This window comes from Psittacula echo, assembly GCF_963264785.1.
Source record: "Psittacula echo genome assembly, chromosome: Z".
Lineage (NCBI taxonomy): Eukaryota > Metazoa > Chordata > Aves > Psittaciformes > Psittacidae > Psittacula > Psittacula echo.
This window is the reverse complement of record NC_137742.1, coordinates 86,133,112-86,151,315: the sequence shown is the minus strand read 5'-3', so window position 1 is coordinate 86,151,315 and position 18,204 is coordinate 86,133,112. Positions and strand designations below refer to the sequence as shown.

At 41.7% G+C, this 18,204-nt stretch overlaps 1 protein-coding gene across 3 annotated transcripts in view; it reads right to left on the bottom strand.

Moving 5' to 3' along the window:
• CBFB (core-binding factor subunit beta) overlaps positions 1–13,165 on the bottom strand; it is a gene marked incomplete at its 5' end in the record, with an annotated part of 41,510 nt that extends 28,345 nt beyond the window's left edge. For 2 of the 3 annotated variants that reach the window (XM_080638763.1, XM_080638765.1), the window contains 3 exons: positions 8,132–8,248; positions 12,782–12,868; positions 13,088–13,165. In XM_080638763.1, coding sequence (XP_080494889.1) covers positions 8,132–8,248; positions 12,782–12,868; positions 13,088–13,165 — 282 coding nt within the window. The remainder of the gene's footprint in view (positions 1–8,131; positions 8,249–12,781; positions 12,869–13,087) is intronic. The other variant, XM_080638764.1, reaches the window with a different exon arrangement.
• Between the last annotated feature and the right edge of the window lie 5,039 nt (positions 13,166–18,204).

Sequence of the window (18,204 nt, the reverse complement as noted above, 5' to 3'; positions counted from 1 at the left end):
AGGAGAGGTGAACGACTTAAATCCTTATGCACAATCTATTTTTATTCCCTCTAAACCAGCTACTGATTTTCTTCCTAATTTAAAAAACGCATAGCTGACACAAGTTATACTTCCTCAAAAGTCTGGTTCTCAAGTTCTACATACCAGAATAGAGCTTGAGGGGGAAAAACAAAAAACAAAACAAAACAAAAAAATAAATACAAACACACACACACAAAAAAAAAAAACAACCCACCACCTTCAAACTGCTTCTGTGAATGCTTTGTCTGGAAAGTACCATCCTGTAGGTTTCAACTCTGTTGTGAGACCTGCTGAAGTGATAAGAAACATCAGCTTTCTGGTCTGCTGTAACTAAAACCCTGATGGTTTCTGCATCAAAAACCCACCAGGTTAGCAGGCTGTGCAAGCACATTGCAGGGTACTGTGCTCTGATTCCCCTAGCTGGCATATGGACAAGAGATTATTGCCCACTTGCCCTCTACCCAAGTGAAAATGCTTGCCATCAATATATTTATATTAAAAAACAATGGAAAAAAACAGAGAGGCATGCAAGTTTAATAGAAATTCCCAGATGCTTTTTGGTAGCATGAAAAAAAAAACGTACATACTACAGTTGTTTGTCTAGATGCCTTCCTGGCTTAGTTTTCCTATTCTTAAGCCTTGTACTAGTTTCCCAAAAACAGAAGTGGTCCAATATTGCCTCTACTGAAGAATATAAAGAATAATGAAGAATATAAGCTTCCCCTCCTCCCTTTTTTTTTTCCCAGGAATACACTCATCAAAAAGAAGCTAAAAAATTCTTGTCACCTCCAGCCTGCTCTGTGGGGTAATGCTGGCTATTCCTCAACTGCTGTCAAGAGACAATTCATTAGGACGTAAAAGCCCCCCATCAAGTTCCAGAGCTGCTTTCTTCCTTAAATTTCTGATCTGCTGAAGTGTACGACAGATAACGTTTGCCCTCAGTCACTGTATTTCAACTGAAAACTGAAATGAATATGTCAGGTTTAAGAACTTTTGTCACCTTCCATTGGTTTTATGTTCTGTATTTATGCTGAGATGAACAGATAAAACAAGTTGCATACCCAGAAGTCCCACAACGTAGAGCTGCTGCCTGCAGTTCTCCAAGCAAAGTATCTTACATAGAGAAAGAAGGCGGAAGTTCTGCGTAGGCTCCGCAAGCAGCTACAATTTGGATCTCATATTCCAGTCTAGACATTACCGTAACAGAAATTATATAAGTTATTTGCTTAGATAAAACATCTGCAGCATCAGCTATTCCCCAAAATAATCTTTCTAGAATAGCAGTCTTGTGCAACAGTTTTTTTGACATATTATTGTCTCAGTACATATCTCACCAGGCCAACTTGTTAAACATCAAATTATGCAAGCCAATTAGCTCATTTTGTTACTTGTGCTTCAGACAATAAAGCTTGAAGAAGCATTTCAGTAACTTTCCAAAAAATGACAGTTTCTTGTAACAAATGTTTCAGCATCTTTTTTTTTTTTTTTTTTAATATGTAACATTGAGTGATTTTCATGAAGAAACAGACATCCTCAACAGTGATGCTCTTACTTTCCTCATTCATTTATAAGAGCAAAGAAGCATAAAGTTAACAACTTTGCTTAGTAAGTGGAGACCGGTAAGCAAACAAGAGGATTCAACAATCCCAATGTCTGGATAACTTCCAGTATCTATGCTGCAGAGATGTCAAGTACTGCTTCCATCCACACAGCACTGTCCTTATACAAAGTTGGCTCCCAAATGCAGTATTTAGCCCACTAACTCTGGCTTTGCTCCTCTTCTCGGAAACTTTAGGATGACCATTCTATGATCCTATGATGGTATGAACAAGTTTAAAGCCTCATCTACAGAACTCAAATGAATGCATTTAAAAAAGCTCAACATAATATATGAAATACGACTAAATAACCGCTCTACAACATGTAATAAAAGCTAATCAAAAGCAGGTTTACCAATGGCAGACCATAAGTACTTCAGAAAGGGCTGACAGGTAGGCATTACAAACAGCACAGCTGTGCTGTAAGTATTATTCACAGTTCCAAAATGGCATCATCATGGCACATACTGTAATGCATGAACAAGGCTGCATGCAGTAACAAAAGTACCTGGAGAATGGGAGAAGTGAGAGGATTACAGGGAAAAGGCTGTGGATATTTGTCATATGAGAGATGCTTGGCATGACTCACACTCTGGTGACAGAAGGCAACCTATGATAAATCACTCTTCAGCAACAACTGTCCAAATCTCAGACAGTGGCTGCTTGCCAGCAGAGTACAGCATGTACCTAACTACCTACAAACTTTGAAGATTTCTCTTCCCACAATCCAAGTTCCCAACTCTTAATAGTACCTAAACTGTATGCATCTCCCAGTTTTGAAAGGATGCTTGGGATGGACTCTTCATCAGGGACTGTAGTGACAGGACAAGGGGTAACGGGTTAAAACTTAAACAGGGGAAGTTTAGACTGGATATAAGGAAGAAATTCTTTACTGTGAGGGTGGTGAGGCACTGGAATGGGTTGCCCAGGGAGGCTGTGAGTGCTCCATCCTTGGCGGTGTTCAAGGCCAGGTTGGATGAGGCCTTGGGGGGCATGGTTTAGTGTGAGGTGTCCCTGCCCATGGTAGGGGGGTTGGAACTAGATGATCTTAAGGTCCTTTCCAACCCTAACTATTCTATGATTCTATGAAGTGAGAAAAGATACACTTATGACTACCCTGCTTCAAATGGAGTTTCAATTAAATAGCTCTCCTCTGTGCAACAGCAGGTCATAATGAATAACACCTCGAAGTATCTAATCAAAACAAGAACGTTTCACTCTCCTCTAAAACAGGAACATAAAGTAATGAAGTATCTGGAAAACAAAAAATAAGAAACAAGAAACCGAGCAGACTCTACTAAATAAAATTACTCTTAAGCACAAACACAGTAACAAAATAAAGAATTACAAGCAGCTACAGAAAAGTAGTTTTTTAAAGAAACCATGCAGATCATCCTGGAAGAAAACTAACTGAGGGGACCACCAAGGAAAGTGGATTCTCCTCTTCAACCAAATCTTTCCCTGACTCCCACCACACCACTCCAAGAAGAAAATGAAGCTGTTCAGCCAGGTTGGGTACAAACGGAATACACAGCCAAGCCCATTCATCTGCTGCCCGAATAACTGCACACCAACTTTCTCACTTAAACCTTACAGAAAAAGCCTGAGAAAGAAAAAAAGGAATGCAGCAACACCACTTCACTTGGCTCAAGCAGGCAAAAGACACCTCGAAGGCCAGAGCACACAGCTCAGCAGATGGTGTGCCTTCACTGACCACCAGCTGCTCTTCACAGAAGAATCTCTCTCAGCTACCACAATGTTCTGGGGTTGTGCAGTCACAGACCTGAATAGGAGGATACTCCACATTCCCGAAGCACGATGAAACTAAACCAAGAGGACTTCTGTATCATTCTGCTAGCATGAAGGGAGAGAACAGCAGGTGAAAGTGATAAAAATCTGATCCCAAAATATTATCCTGACCCACCAGTGCATTAAGAGACTAGCTAAAAATCAGTCAAGGACTGCGCAGAACTATGCAACAAACCTCAACTCAACTTCTGCAGGAACAGGACAGGACAACAGGACAACTCCTGCAAAACAAAATGTCCTTACCAGATGCTCTTCCATGTCCATCTTAAGAGACAATCCACAAACATTGCCAGGACAACCCCTGAAGGTTGACATTTGCTAGTTTTTCAACTAAATTATATCCCATATGCCTCCACCACCTACCAACAACTCCGTGAACTTCTGTTAGGTAATGCCCAACTCTGAGTTGTAGCACTGTTTCCCAAAGCGCTTTAAAGAGAGACCTTCACAATAATTTGAAGGAGCATTAAATTACTACAGACAAATAAAATGATGAAGTCTTGATAACTGTTAAGACCACATGAATCTCATAGCAAAGATCATTTGCCCTATGTTGTGGCACACCACAGTATGATCTTTAATTAATATTATGGCTCTAGCATGCTTTTTTGCTTTTTCTCCTTAAATCCCTAACACCACTGATCTGGAAAAAAATTAAATTTAAATCCTTTATGTCCAGAGATACAACAGATTGCAGGGAACACATACAAGTAACTGCTAACTCTGAGAACATTTTAAATGGTGACAGTGCGAAAACCCCAAATACAGGTGGACTGAAATTATACAAGGATAATGTAGACTAAGAATTCTACTAAGGAATCTGGCTCTTTAGCGCTACAGGGAGGGTAAAATGGGTGCTGAAGCTGTAAATCTGCTTCCCAGACAGCCATACCCAATTTCTAAAAGTAAGCATACCTAAAGCAAAAACAAAGCTTCTACTCCAACTTCATTCAAATGATAGTGTTTCATGTGACACTGGCGGGGATCAAAGAAAGTAAAGAAAATAAAACCTCTGATTCAATACAGATTAGCACTAATACTCACATATTTCTCATAAATTAAACCTCATTTTCCAATAAAATTCCACTGCGTACACGTTTGACTGGAAACTGCATTTGCTCAGAGAATGGAGCAGCCAAAACATCAACCCAATAACCTATGAAAATTTATTGATAAGGTCAGGAAGAAAAAAAACCTTATGAAGTTTAACCACGACAAGTGCAAGGTTCTACACCTGGAGGAGCAATCCCAGGCACAGCTACAGGTTGGGCAGAGAAGAGATTCAGAGCAGCCCTGCAGAGAAGGACTTGGGAGTGTTGGTTGATGAGAAAATGAACATGAGTCAGATTTAGTGTGCACTCGCAGCCCAGAAAGCCAACCGTATCCTGGGCTGCATCAAAAGGAGCGTGACCAGCAGGTCGAAGGAGGTGATCCTGCCCCTCTACTCTGCTCTTGTGAGACCTCACTTGGAGTATTGTGTGCAGTTCTGGTGTCCTCAACGTAAAAAGGACATGGAACTGTTGGAACAAGTCCAGAGGAGGGCCGCGAGGATGATCAGGGGACTGGAGCACCTCCCGTATGAAGACAGGCTGAGAAAGTTGGGACTGTTCAGCCTGGAGAGGAGAAGGCTGCGTGGAGACCTCATAGCAGCCTTCCAGTATCTGAAGGGGGCCTACAAGGATGCTGGGGATGGACTCTTCATCAGGGACTGTAGTGACAGGACAAGGGGTAACGGGTTCAAACTTAAACAGGGGAAGTTTAGACTGGATATAAGGAAGAAATTCTTTACTGTGAGGGTGGTGAGGCACTGGAATGGGTTGCCCAGAGAGGCTGTGAATGCTCCATCCTTGGCGGTGTTCAAGGCCAGGTTGGATGAGGCCGTGGGTGGCATGGTTTAGTGTGAGGTGTCCCTGCCTATGGCAGGGGGTTGGAACTGGATGATCTTAAGGTCCTTTCCAACCCTAACTATTCTATGATTCTATGAATTTGATGCACCCTCCACACACCCACAATCACAACAAAATGTAACATTCTATTATTTTTACACATCTAGGGACCTGGTTTTAGTTCTACTTTTTCTTTTGCTATGACATAAAAATTGCCCAAAGACAATTAAATTTACAACAGGTCAAAGACAGCAAAGAATGTTAAAATTGTTCCCCCCAGAAAAAACTTAAGCTTGATTTTAAAGCGAGTTGAAACATTCTCTTGAATTAATGAGCACAGGGTACCCACTAGAGGCCTACCCACCCACTGTGAACATCAAATGCATCAAATTAAAAGGCAAATTAAGCATACGAAAACCCCCTCAGTTAAGAAATATCAGAATGAGAAACCTCAAGCCTGTGAAGCTGTATTCACAAAATCCTGACTTTCACATGGATTCACAAGGGTGTGTCTCTTCCCACAATTCAATCACTTTGAGAAGCTGTTCTAACAGATGCCACATTGGTGGCTTTGTCAATTTTTGTACAAAACTTCTTAGGCACAATAGTGACATACTTCAACTCTAGATAAACTATTTTGAGCCATCATTTGCTCAGCCAAACACTGAATCAGAATTCCAGAACAAAAATATTCTAGTGTTGTGAATTTTATCTACATTCTAGATCTCAGATTAATGTTTAAAATAGTAATTGACAGTTCCTCCCATAGATTTTTTTTTTTAATTCATGTAATTAGAAACATGCCTTGCTGGCTTAAATCCAGTGATGAACAAACACACATTATGTGCTGCCTCACGAATCAAAGCCAATAAAACAATGTTGCACAGAGCTACAAAAAAATCACACTGTGTTAAGAGATGGCTGGAGCCTATGAAAGAAATTCTTAATAAAGCCAAACACCAAAAATCTACAGAACACAAAATCTGAGGACAATTCATATGAAACAACTGTTTCTGTTGATAACACAAGAAATACTCTCTCATCCTGCTTACCCCTCTTCTGAAGCTCTAGGAGTAGCTTACTCCCAGACAAGTTTAATTCTGTGCAGAGGAAGCCTGCATTCATACGTGATTGACACTAGTAAAGTTTAATTACAATGGTGAATTTGTGATTTGTTCATTCTGGTGCATAACACTGCTCCCATTCATTAGTTTGTCCATCTCAAGCCTCATTCTGATGAATTCTTCTAAACATTTTAGCGAAGCACTCTAGAATTCACACATAAAACACGGAGTGGCATTCATTGGTGAGGCTTATGTTCGTTCTATTTTAATACACAGCACATCTACCATGCTCTTACATGATTGAGACAACACAAGAAAATGGATAAAGTAGTTTCAGTACTTTAAGAATTCATTCAGAGAAAATAAAGTTTAAAAAAAATCATAGGAGTAAATGGAATTAGTTTTCAACTGGCAAGGAGAGAGACTTCAGTCTTCTTACACATTACAAGAAAAATTCCTCATCCAATTGTGAGCCAGAATCAATATTTTTCAGTTAGAGCCAGATTCAATTCAGTTTCCCCAGCAAAGCAGTCAGTTCCCAGCGTAGCCAACTTCACTCCTCCTCCCCCAATTTGTCAAGCTTCTGCAAGTCTCACAGGACTAAATGGAAAACAATTTTTTTCCAAAAAAGCTCATTAATTTGAATTCCAAATGCCATAACTGCCCTCAGGATTTTTTTTTTCTCCCAATCAACTTTTCCCACTATAGGAAATATTTATCTTCCACCTAGAAGCATTTAAAAGACCCAATATGCTATTAAACCTGAATATGCTTCAAATATTTCCTCCAGCCCAGTAGGTTTGGTAGCATTAGCCGTTACTTGTTACAAGAGGGGGTAAAAAATCTTTTGTAAAAGCAAGAATTCTGTGGTCTACTAAAAATCTTTAAATAAAAAATTATACAGAAATTAGCCTGTAACAGAAAGGATGTGGGGCCTTAACTGCTGGTCCAAACCTACTGGGGTCTGCAGAAAGTCTCCTACTGAATTCAGCAATCTTTCGATCAGTCCCAAAGCATCTACAGCAGCACAGATAAAAGACAGCATCTACTTTTTAAAGATATGTTTTTCCTGTAGAACAAAAGCAGCTGCAACTTTCTTCTGATGAGACTAAGCAAGCTTTCTGGCTTTAAATCTAATACAGCTTCACAGTAACCATCATTGTCATCAGGGAAATCTAGCTTTCAATATTAACCTATGGGACAATCACCTTAGGAAAAAGAATAATAATTCAGAAATTAATTCTGAAAGCAATGCTGCTTCTATGTTGTAGCTCACAGTGAAAATGAGAAAGAAAATGCTTCATTACATTAAGCAACATGGTGAACGCCTGCTGTAGCTACTGGCAACTTAAGACCCGAGGAAGTAACCTATTCAAAGTGCAAATTTTTATGAGTCTACTGCAATTCACTGTCAAAAGTGTAATTCCTGGACTGTTTCTGAAGCACCTACTCAACACCAAATTTAAGTTATTCCCCAAAATCTTGTTGCAGCATGACCACAGAAATAAAGTTCTGTTCTTCAAAATAATAAAAAGCTACCAGGACTCCCCATGTGTTTCCCTCCAGAAATATTAACATGCTCTAAAACAAAGCAATACCAGATTTTACCCAGCTTTCGTCTATACTCATGAGACTACCTTCATGCACTGAGGTGTGAAACATTAGTAATTTTGGATCATACATGTGGTCCATACTAATAAGATCATGGGTACAACATAGACATTTCTTTCAGTCATAACGATTTCCTTCTTACCTTGCCTCCTTCTCTTTCAAAGTCGACATATTCCCGGGTTGGTGTCTGTCGCTGCTCTCCCTGCCAGCTGGCCGGAAAAAACTGGAGAGACAGATTGGTTCCTGTGGCCACAAAAGCCTTTTAGAAAAATCAATACAAACAGGATCAGGGAGCAAGACATTACATAAATTATGCAGGCAGTCATTTATTTTTACATCAGTTTGTGTCTTAAGCCATGCAGCATAGAGAATACTTAAAGTCAAAAACATGCACTCATCATTTTTCTTAAATATTAAGTTACAAACATCTGATTCCATTTTGACAACATTTGCCATTGGCTGCTTTTGATATAACACAGAATCAATACTTCTTTCAAATTAGTTTTGCTGACATTAGAATCTGTCCTTTCAGTTTTGTTTGGATACCCTTCCCCAACTTAGTCCCTGCAATACTAAAAATTGTCCGTGCTTTTCAAAGAGCCTGCATATCTCTAAAAGAAGTACTGCTGAAGGAAAACGAACTCCTGAGACCTGTTACTTGGGACAACTCTTTTTGAAAAGAAAGGACTGTTTCCCTTCATAATCTACCTGTACCTATGTAAGCACTTAACTGAAATGTAAATATTCCTATTTTGTCATCTACAGGCAAGCAGCTGTAGACATACAGCTCAATTAAACTTCACAGGATGAAGCCCTCTTGCCACATTAGGACACCAGTGATATCCAAATCAGCAGATGCTGTGTCAGTGAGAAAAGGCAACCAAAGGAATTCTCAGCTGCAGTCCTTTATAAAATCATTAAAGGGACTGACTTAACCATATTAGAAACATAAGCTGCTTTCAAGTGAGTAATTTTCTATGGTATCAAATTAAAATAAGATTCAGTTTTCTTTTATTTATTTGTAATCCTAACTCCAAGCCATGACGAGTATGTAAGTTTCTAGACATTATTTCAATTAAAGAAAAAAAAAATACATATTTCTACAAGTAGAAGTCAGGTTCATAGTATTTATACCCTTCTCTGACACATAGTTATGTCCTCTAAGCATGTGAATATTCAAGCATGCTCCCAGAATATAATTCTGTTTGAAATCTAAGGGTTAAATGTAATTTGTTGCAACCAAATAACTGCACTGATTACCATGATTGCTTTGATTTAAATGGTTATTAATCCAGAAAACAGTTTTCCTTAAAAGCTGTACAAAACCTGCTCTAATAGTTCAAATCTCCTGACGAGCACATTCTTTTCAACCAACCCTGAATCAGTAACTATCTGGTGTAACTATACTGCTACCTACAACACAATAGCTCTGCGTTATTTAAGATAGTTGCACATACTGCAACACTGTCTCTCATAGGATTAATACCTCCCATTTTGAAAACAGAAGAGTTTTGCCTGACTTTCTGCCCTCCACCTAGGGAGACTAATGCTCTGCAATCAGGTTCCCTTCCAGACGATATTTAAAAGCAGATTTTTTTTTTTTTCCCAATCTCCTGTTAAGCACATTCTCAATGTCATTAAAGTTGTCTAATCAGTCCTAGTAATACTTGGGGGAAGGGGGAATATTGTATTGGTACATTAGCATTTGTTTGTCCTACAAGATACAAAACCAAGCATTTCAATCAGTGTAATAGAAGCTTCATCAAGAATAAGCTTGCACAAATAGGAAGCATCAGAACTGCGAGACCACATACGGTCAGTATCAGGCTGACTAGCTTGGATTATCCCTTTGCTTTTCTAAGTGATTCTATTTAGATAGCAACAAAAAAGTTATAGGTATACCTACCTCCAAATGTTTTTGACTCTTATGTCATCACCACTTAGCCTGGTCAAGAACTACCTTCCCACCTCCAAGCATCTCTAGCAAATACACATTTATACTCCTTAATTAATAAGGTTTAAAATGCCCAGCAGTGAGATCTTGGAGTGCAAAGCAGCTGACCACTGCAGCCCTCTGAACCCCTCCGGTTTCTTCAGGCCCCAAGGGTACTGTATTTGCTTTCTGGGAAACCGAGCAGGACTGTGAAGTACCCATGTCTCCCTGCTTCCACCCCCCCAACCTGTGCTAGAGGGCTAAGAAAAAACATGGAAGAACAGAGAACAAATGTATACAAATTCCCACATCCCCATGGAATCACGCAGGCAACATTTAAGCCACAGACTATCTAAAAAGCTTTGTAGATATTTATTCTCTGCATTTTTGAAGCCTGTTCCCTGTCTTTGAATAGATAAAACCATCCAATTAAAATGCCCAAGTCCTTCTCAAATCAAAACCCTGGATCAATACCAAAAAACTTGAGAACAGTCTTGCTAGTAACCATACAGGACTACCCCAAACCCAATAATTTCATTCTAGTAACAAGCAAATTTAAAAAAAAAAAAAAAAAATAGATAAATAATTTAAAAAATTATTACACCACAAGTTTGGGCTTAAGCCTGAAAGTAAGAAAAATTATGATTTTCTATACTGAGCCTTTTAAAGCTCAGTCTGAAATGCTATCATACACATATGCCTCACATTTCGCAAAATCCTTATCAGGTAGTACAAGGGTGATCTAACCCACATACAGGCAACATAGATACTAGTACCTTCCACACAAGAAGCTAGTTAGGAAGTTTCACAAAACAAAATGGACATGTAATTTATTTTTAGGTTATCAAAGTAATACCTGTAAGCCTGAAATCTTACTTAAAATTTCTCAGTAATATTGGTAATTATTTTCTTTATTCAATCATTATTTGACAGAAGTAGCCAACAGCCTACTGGTGGTTCTATATTAAATCCCTAAGCTGTTCTCTACATTTTTTTTGCTGCTTGAAAATATGTTAAGGTCATCTGCAAAGGCTCCCTTTGGAGATAAAAGAATAAATCCTTGATGTCTGGAAAAAACCATTCAAGACTGAAAAAAGTAAAATAGCTAGCTCTTTTTTAACATTAGTCATTACATACGCTACATTTCTAAATAAACCTGACTACTTGTGCCCTCTTCACAAACCAAAACCAGATGTTTCAGATCAACAAATTGAGATGTTTTATAATTAAGTAGAAGTAAAAATACACAGAATAGGTATTGCTTCCAAGGGATGAAGTTCTGGCTAAGAAAGACGGCAGCAAGTGCAGAGGTGAAGCTACAGTGATTTCCCATTTATATAAAGTAACTATGTAAGCCTGCATTAGAAACCTCGATTATAACCTACATGTCCATTTATTTATTTTTTAGGGAAGGACTAGGGTATACCACAAAATTTCACCTCCTCATGAACTTTAAACGCTAGTGAACGACGTTTTCCTTACCTACCAATTGTTTCTCTGGTGACTTTTCAAAGAAAGCAAACACGCATAATGCAAAATGAATGTAAAAACAAAAAAGTAGTAAATTTAAGAAACAGATTACAGGGGCCTCCTCACAAAATAGTATCACCAGTTCTAAAACCACAGTCTAAGATTCAGCTAAAAATAAATTTACCCAGTAAAGGGTAAGCATGTACTTTAGCGTATATCCTTTTATTCACAAATGCCATGAACAAGATTAGTTGCAGTAACTGGTATTCAATTGTATTTGCTGGGATGTACTAAGAATAATTTCATCGTGCATACGAATAATTCCATCATGCACTGACTAGCAATATCTATGCCACATGAAATAAAAGAATTATTATAAACCAAACTTGGTGAACACAGGAATTACTTTCTATGCAAAGGTAATTTTTACCTTGTCTTTGATTATATACTATGAATGAGAGGCTACTTCTTCATTTTATGAACAGCAAAGAGTTCAGAACTTAACCACAATGCTATGAGATACTGATTCTACAGAAGTAACATCTAGCAGAAATCAAACCAGGAAATAACTAGTCAGTTCTTGACTACCCTGTTCCATACTCCATCTCGCTTCTTAATTGGGAAGAAGGGTGCAGTCTGTAACTAACCTCAGTGAATTAGAGAAATGGGACTAAGCTTGCAAGTTTCAAAGCCTAATTTAAAAGCTTTTGACTTTTTTAAGGTCCCTTCCAACCCAAACTATTCTATGATTCCATGATTTAGTTCACAAGCACATCACACAGCCCAGTCGAGACTTTTAAGTAGCGTCTCCTGAACAATTTTATGCATTTCTGAAAGCTAGTTTCTGGGGAAATAAAAGAAAAAAAAAAAGGGGGGGGGGGAGAAGTACTGAATATTGAAATAAGCAGGTTATGACTGTAACACGTGCAGGCAGAACCGCCAGCTCGCACTTGCGGGTGGCTCCGAGATGGTCATCACCTGCCCATCAACTCCCTTCAACCCCCCCAACCACATTTCCACTGCTGGTGACACGTTCCAGCAAAAAAAGTACTCTTCTAAAGGGGAAATAAATGCTACTTTTTAACGAAAACCTCCCTTCCTTCGCCTTCTGAAGGGCGGCAGACGTGAATTTTTCTTTTCCTCAAGGAAAACTTTTCAGCGTACGCACCGACCACCGTAGCCTCCCGCCGCTTCCTCCACTTCAGCTCGGGCTCTGCGAAGCGTTCCCCCCCCCCCCCCCCAAGGCTCCCTGCAACTCTTTATTTAGAATTCCACTCGAGGGGGGAAGCAGACCGGAGCGGCTGTCAGGCCCCGGGACAGCCGCTTCCCGCCCGCGGCTGCTCGGCGCCGGGTCCCAGCGGGCCCCGAAGGGAGCTCGCCGCCACTTACGATCTCGGAGCGGCCGTCGCGGCAGGCGTTCTGGAAGCGGGCCTGCCTCTCCTCGTGCGGCCGGTCCCTGAAGCCGGTGTATTTAATCTGCGGAGGACAGGGCGCGCAATCAGGAGGGGCCAACCGCGGCGATAAGGGCGCAGCGGAGTGCACAGACTGCGGCTCGCCGGGCCCAGCTCCCCACTGAGGCAAGGCAAGGGGAGGGGAGACGCGAAGCTTCCTCGGCCCCTCCACGGAAACTTTCGCGGAGGGCAAGGAGGGTAAGGGATGGGGGGGGCTGTGTATGTGCGCTCGCCGCCGCCTCACCTCACACTCTCGGCTCAGCTTCCTGAAGAACTCCTCGTTCTCGAACTTGCTCCGCTGATCGGGGACAACCCGCGGCATGGTTGTGGGGCCGCCGGCTGCCCTCCCGCCCGCCCCACGCTATCCCAGCCCCAGCGATCGCCTCGCCCTTTGTTAGCCCCCCCCAGCCTCCTCCTTCTCCTCTTTCCTCCTCCCGCCGCCGGAGCTCGCGCTGCTGCCGCCGCCCCCCGACTTCCTCCCCCACTCGTAAACTCCGTCCCAACAGCCGCACCATTCACAACTCCAGCGCCCGCGCCGCGCATGCGCTCCTGCGCACCGCCCTCCGAGGCGGGAAGCGGGGAGAGGGGTGAGTTAATGCCCCCGCCTTCATCCTGAGGCTTGCGGTGACTCATCCCGCGGGGCTCAGGGGAGCCCGGGGGTTGTCGCTCTTCTGCGTCCTCTTCTCCGTGTTCACAGGGCTTGTCTCGATGGTTTCCGGCTTCCTGCTCCGGAGGGGAGCTGCCTCAGAAGCATGGAATCGATTGGGTTGGAAATGACTCTTCAGATCATCAAGTCCAGCCGTTGCACCAGCACTGCCAGAGCCACCAGTAAACCATGTCACTAAGGGTCTCGTTTATACGGGGTTTGAACACTTCAGGGATTGTGATTTCACCACTGCGCTGGGCAGCCTCTTCCAATGCCTGACTGCTCTCTCAGAGATTGTTTCTAATCTCCAGTCTAAACCTCCCCTGCACAGCTTCAGGCCATTTCCTCTTGTCCTATCACTTGTTACTTGGGAAAAGAGACTGACTCCCACCTCAGCCAGGCCCTAGTGGTGAGGGGGCAATGTGCCCTCACAGTGTGGTCTTGGCTGTCCCTGTACCAGTTGCCCCCGCTTTTGGTGCCATGACCCCCTCAGTCTCCGGTAGTGCTGGTGTCACACTGGCCCCTCAGGCTTCCTTCAAGGGCAGCTTAGGCTGAGCCCAGCCCTGGAGTCAGCATACAAAGGGCATCAAAGGTGTTGAAAGGCCTGGAGCACAAGCGTGATGAGGAGCTGGGCTGAGGGAACTGGGGGGTTTAGTCTGGGGAAGAAAAGACTCAGGGGGGGCCTTATCACTCTCTACAACTACCTTAAAGAATATGAAGCTGGGAGGGGACTGGTTTCTTCTCCAAGTAATGAGTGGTAGGACAAGAGGAAATGGCCTCAAGCTGCGCCAGGGGAGGTTTGTTTAGACTGGCGATCAGGAATAATTCCTTCATCAAAAGGGTGCTTACGCATTGGAACAGGCTGCCCAGGGCAGTGGTGAAATCACATTCCTGGAAGTGTTCAAAACCCATGTAGATGAGCCCCCTTAGGGACATGATTTACTAGTGGCCTTGGCAGTGCTGGAGTGACTGTTGGACTCAACTTTTCCAACATGGTTGGGTCTATGCTTCCATGATAGCCTGGCTCAGCTCAAAGGACAATCACAGCACCCACCACTGCTGGAGGTGCCCTGTCTGGCTGCCATCCCCAGCCCATCCATCCTGGGGTTTGCATCAGTCCTCTTGGCAGGACAGTGCAGGAGAAGCAGGGAGCCAGAGCCCAGGCCTGTTCCTTCCCTAGGAGAGCAGAAGCACTACACATCCAGGCGCACAGCAGGGCTGGCCTGAAAACTTGGTGTCAGCCCAGAGCAAAACACCCAGCGCTTTGCTTCACCAGTGCTTGTGAAGTTGACTTATCTGCATGCTAAAAACACAGCACCAAGGCAGCAGACTCAACTCTTATTCTTCATCTTCACAAATAGGCATTTTACAGCTAACTCAGCCAAAGAACACAGCAAGACATACATACCTCAGTTACTTTCTTCCTACAACCACTCCTCCAGGTTTCTCACAGCTCAGGAGCATCGTAAGGATAGCTGCACATGCCAAAAACCAGCTGGGTATTATGATACCTATTGCCAACGTAAAAAAAAATATATTAGAGCATATTAGATCTTTTGATAAAGAAATGAGGTTTTCTAATCTCTCAGTATTACAATCTTAACTTTGAACATACTCGTGTAAATTGAAAGAGGGCAATGCTAAGGTTAGCCAGAAGGCATGACTTGAATCCAGTATAAGCAAATTAATAATAAAAATAATAATAAGGGTATTGTCTGATGCCTTAACTGATTGCATACATACTTCATAAAAAATAGATTTTTTTTTCCGTAAATGTAGAAAATATGCTATGAGAATTTTAGCACATTTCTGATCAATAGAAGCTGGCAGATATAGGCGATAACACTGTATGTGTTTAAGCTGTATCATGATTTTTGATATGTTACTAATGCAGATCCATGTGTAAATTCAGAAGTTAAAAGCACTAAAAGAAGTGCTTTAAAAGCTTTTCTTCAGCAATAACCAAATTAGAAAAGAAAATCCACTGAGATTGAAAACAAAAGATGTTGTATATTGCCTTGATTAGTTTAGATTAATGCCAATCTTTAAGCAAAATTTTGCTGAATGTCAGGCACATTTAAAAGGTCCAAAAATAAGATATTAAAGAAAAAATAAAATCCATATCACTATCCATCTTACAGCAAGATCAATACCCAGATCATAGACCTGCAGGAGAACTGCCAAGTTCATAAGGTAGAAATCTGCTCTCTTAACCTCTGATAATCTTTCACTTCTTGCTAGTACATCACACGGTTCCCACCTCCTCATCCCCTCACATTCACTGGGCCTTCTTTCAAACAAGAATTTGTAAAAAAAAAATTTAAATAATAATAATAATAATTTACGAAGGTGAAAAGCAAGACGAGTGGTTGTAAAGCCCTGAAATAAGACAAGAGACAATCACCTAGTAAGTTTGGATTTTTGACTCTGGCATTTATTTTTCAAGATATTTGGAAACAATATCAAATGGGACTGCTTTCCTCCAGGCAGCTCTTTGTTTAATGTTTGGCATGCTGAAGTTTTCATCTCTCCACAAAACTTTTTGTTTTAAATAAAATTGAGTCAATATTATGGGAAAGTCTGTAGCAGATATGACACTGTGTCTTGTTTGTGGCCTTAGTTGGTCTGATGCAGAAACAGGATAGCTGGAAGGGGCAAGACGGAAAGCAGTTGCATGGTTTCAGATTATTCTGAATCTCTCAAGTTTCTCTACACTAAGCTGACAGGCACATGCAAGAAAGTTCCTGATCTGAACACCACCACCCCAGTAAAGGGAACTGATTCCTTTATATTGTAACAGATACAACTGGGAGAAAATTATTTTAGGCCTGTTTTGTCCTCAGGGAAAGCTTGTGAAATTGGAGCAGCTCTTCCTCTCTCCACCCCATTCAGCCCCCAATATTTAACAAGGTCTTAAAGACAGAAGTTCCTACTTTTTTGTTTGTTCTTAGCTAGTCAGAGGAGAGGCACACAAATTAACACAGCTGCTGCAAGAAATGCGAGAGCTTGATTTCCAGTTATTTACCCTGTTTGACCAGTCACTGGCCACCAGCCAGCCAGTCAACAGAGATCAGAAGAAACTTCACAGGTGGTAGCTGGGGGCCATGAGAGGGAAAGCCAAGGTTATCATGTTGGAGGTGGGGTACAAACTCATCAGACTTCTGCAGCTCAAACTGTTTGGTTTTTTTTTTTTTTGCTTTTTGGCACTGTATCATCACTACACCAAAGCAAGCTAGAAACCTTTCTTTCCTGTGCATAACCAAATGCAACTGCCTCCAAAAGGTGTCTCAGAGCAACCTCTGCAAAGTCTTTTGAGGTGGTTCGGGCTGCTCAGATATTAGTGGACTTACCTAGTGTTCAGGTCCTTGTTCTCTTGATTCATAAGGACATAAGCTGTTCATCAGGCCACTGAGTGAGTCACCTCCAGAAAACAGAAATGCTCAAGCTTGTAGGCATGCTACTTTCAAAGTGATTTCTCAGACCAGGCTCTTTTCCAAAATGAGATTTAATGTGTTTACAGTGCATGGGCAATTGAGGCAGAACACCGTTTAAAGATTTACAGATGGGATGTTTTTGAGAAAGGGAGCTTTCTTCAAGTGCCAAGTCCTGTATATACTGCTTTTTCTACAACCATTCTCTACCATGCCTTTAAAACCTCTTTTTCCCCTAGGTAGCAGTGTTTGATGAACAGCTGCATGGCACTGATACTATATTGTTCCCTAGACTTCACACGTGTGAGACACTAATAAGCAAGACTCCTGTGTATCCATTGATCTATGACAGCTGCAGCACAAACACCAGTGTTAGGTATATACAAGCTACACTGTGATTATAGATCCATTAATAAACTGGTTGCAAGATATAATTATGCACATTAGGTGTGACATGCACTTCACTTACGCAAGGTCTATACTTATGCATTATACAAAATTCAGGGAGAGGGGGGGAAACTAAGCAGGTGAATTGGCTTCTTTCCCCCAGACTAATTTTCATTTCCCTACTACCACAACCAATGCTCCCGGCCAGAATATCCTTACTGAAGTCACCCCACCGGTGATGTGGGATATTACTGATGGTTTTGTGGACGCACAGTCACATCCAGACGCCACCCTGAAATGCTCCAGCTCACCTCCAGAGCAGCCTTTTGTGTCTAGCCTGCATACATCAGCATAAGGTCTGTGTTATCTCAGGACTCCCAAAACAACCCTATTAAGGATATGGGCACTGCAGAGAGCCATGAGTTATTAGAGTCTGTGGAATCACTTTAAGCAGAGATGGATGTAGGGACTCCAAATGTGACAACACACAGCTTTTAGAACTTGGCTAAGTCTGAAGTTGATATCTAAACACCTCAGATGGTACACACAGAGATAAGAGTCAAACTACAATGTTGAACAAAATGATCTAGTTTTGTATTCTGAGTGGGAAGCTGCCTACCAGTTAAAAATGCTAAGCATGGCAGGTATGAGGGAGGAAGCAGCACCTGAGGTCTCTCTTCTCTAAACCAGGGTACAAGACATGTATCTGTTCGCTCCAGATGCCAAAGCTGGAACTTTTTTCATAACAGATGCCTGCAGCTGCTAATTGAAATAACCAAATAGGACTCTCCCTTACCAGAACAGGACTCCTACCTGCCTTTGTTGTTCCCAAGCATTTGGAGGACTCAACCAGGATACTGGAGACCCTTCCCATGCTGAAGCTGTCAAAGCTCAAAT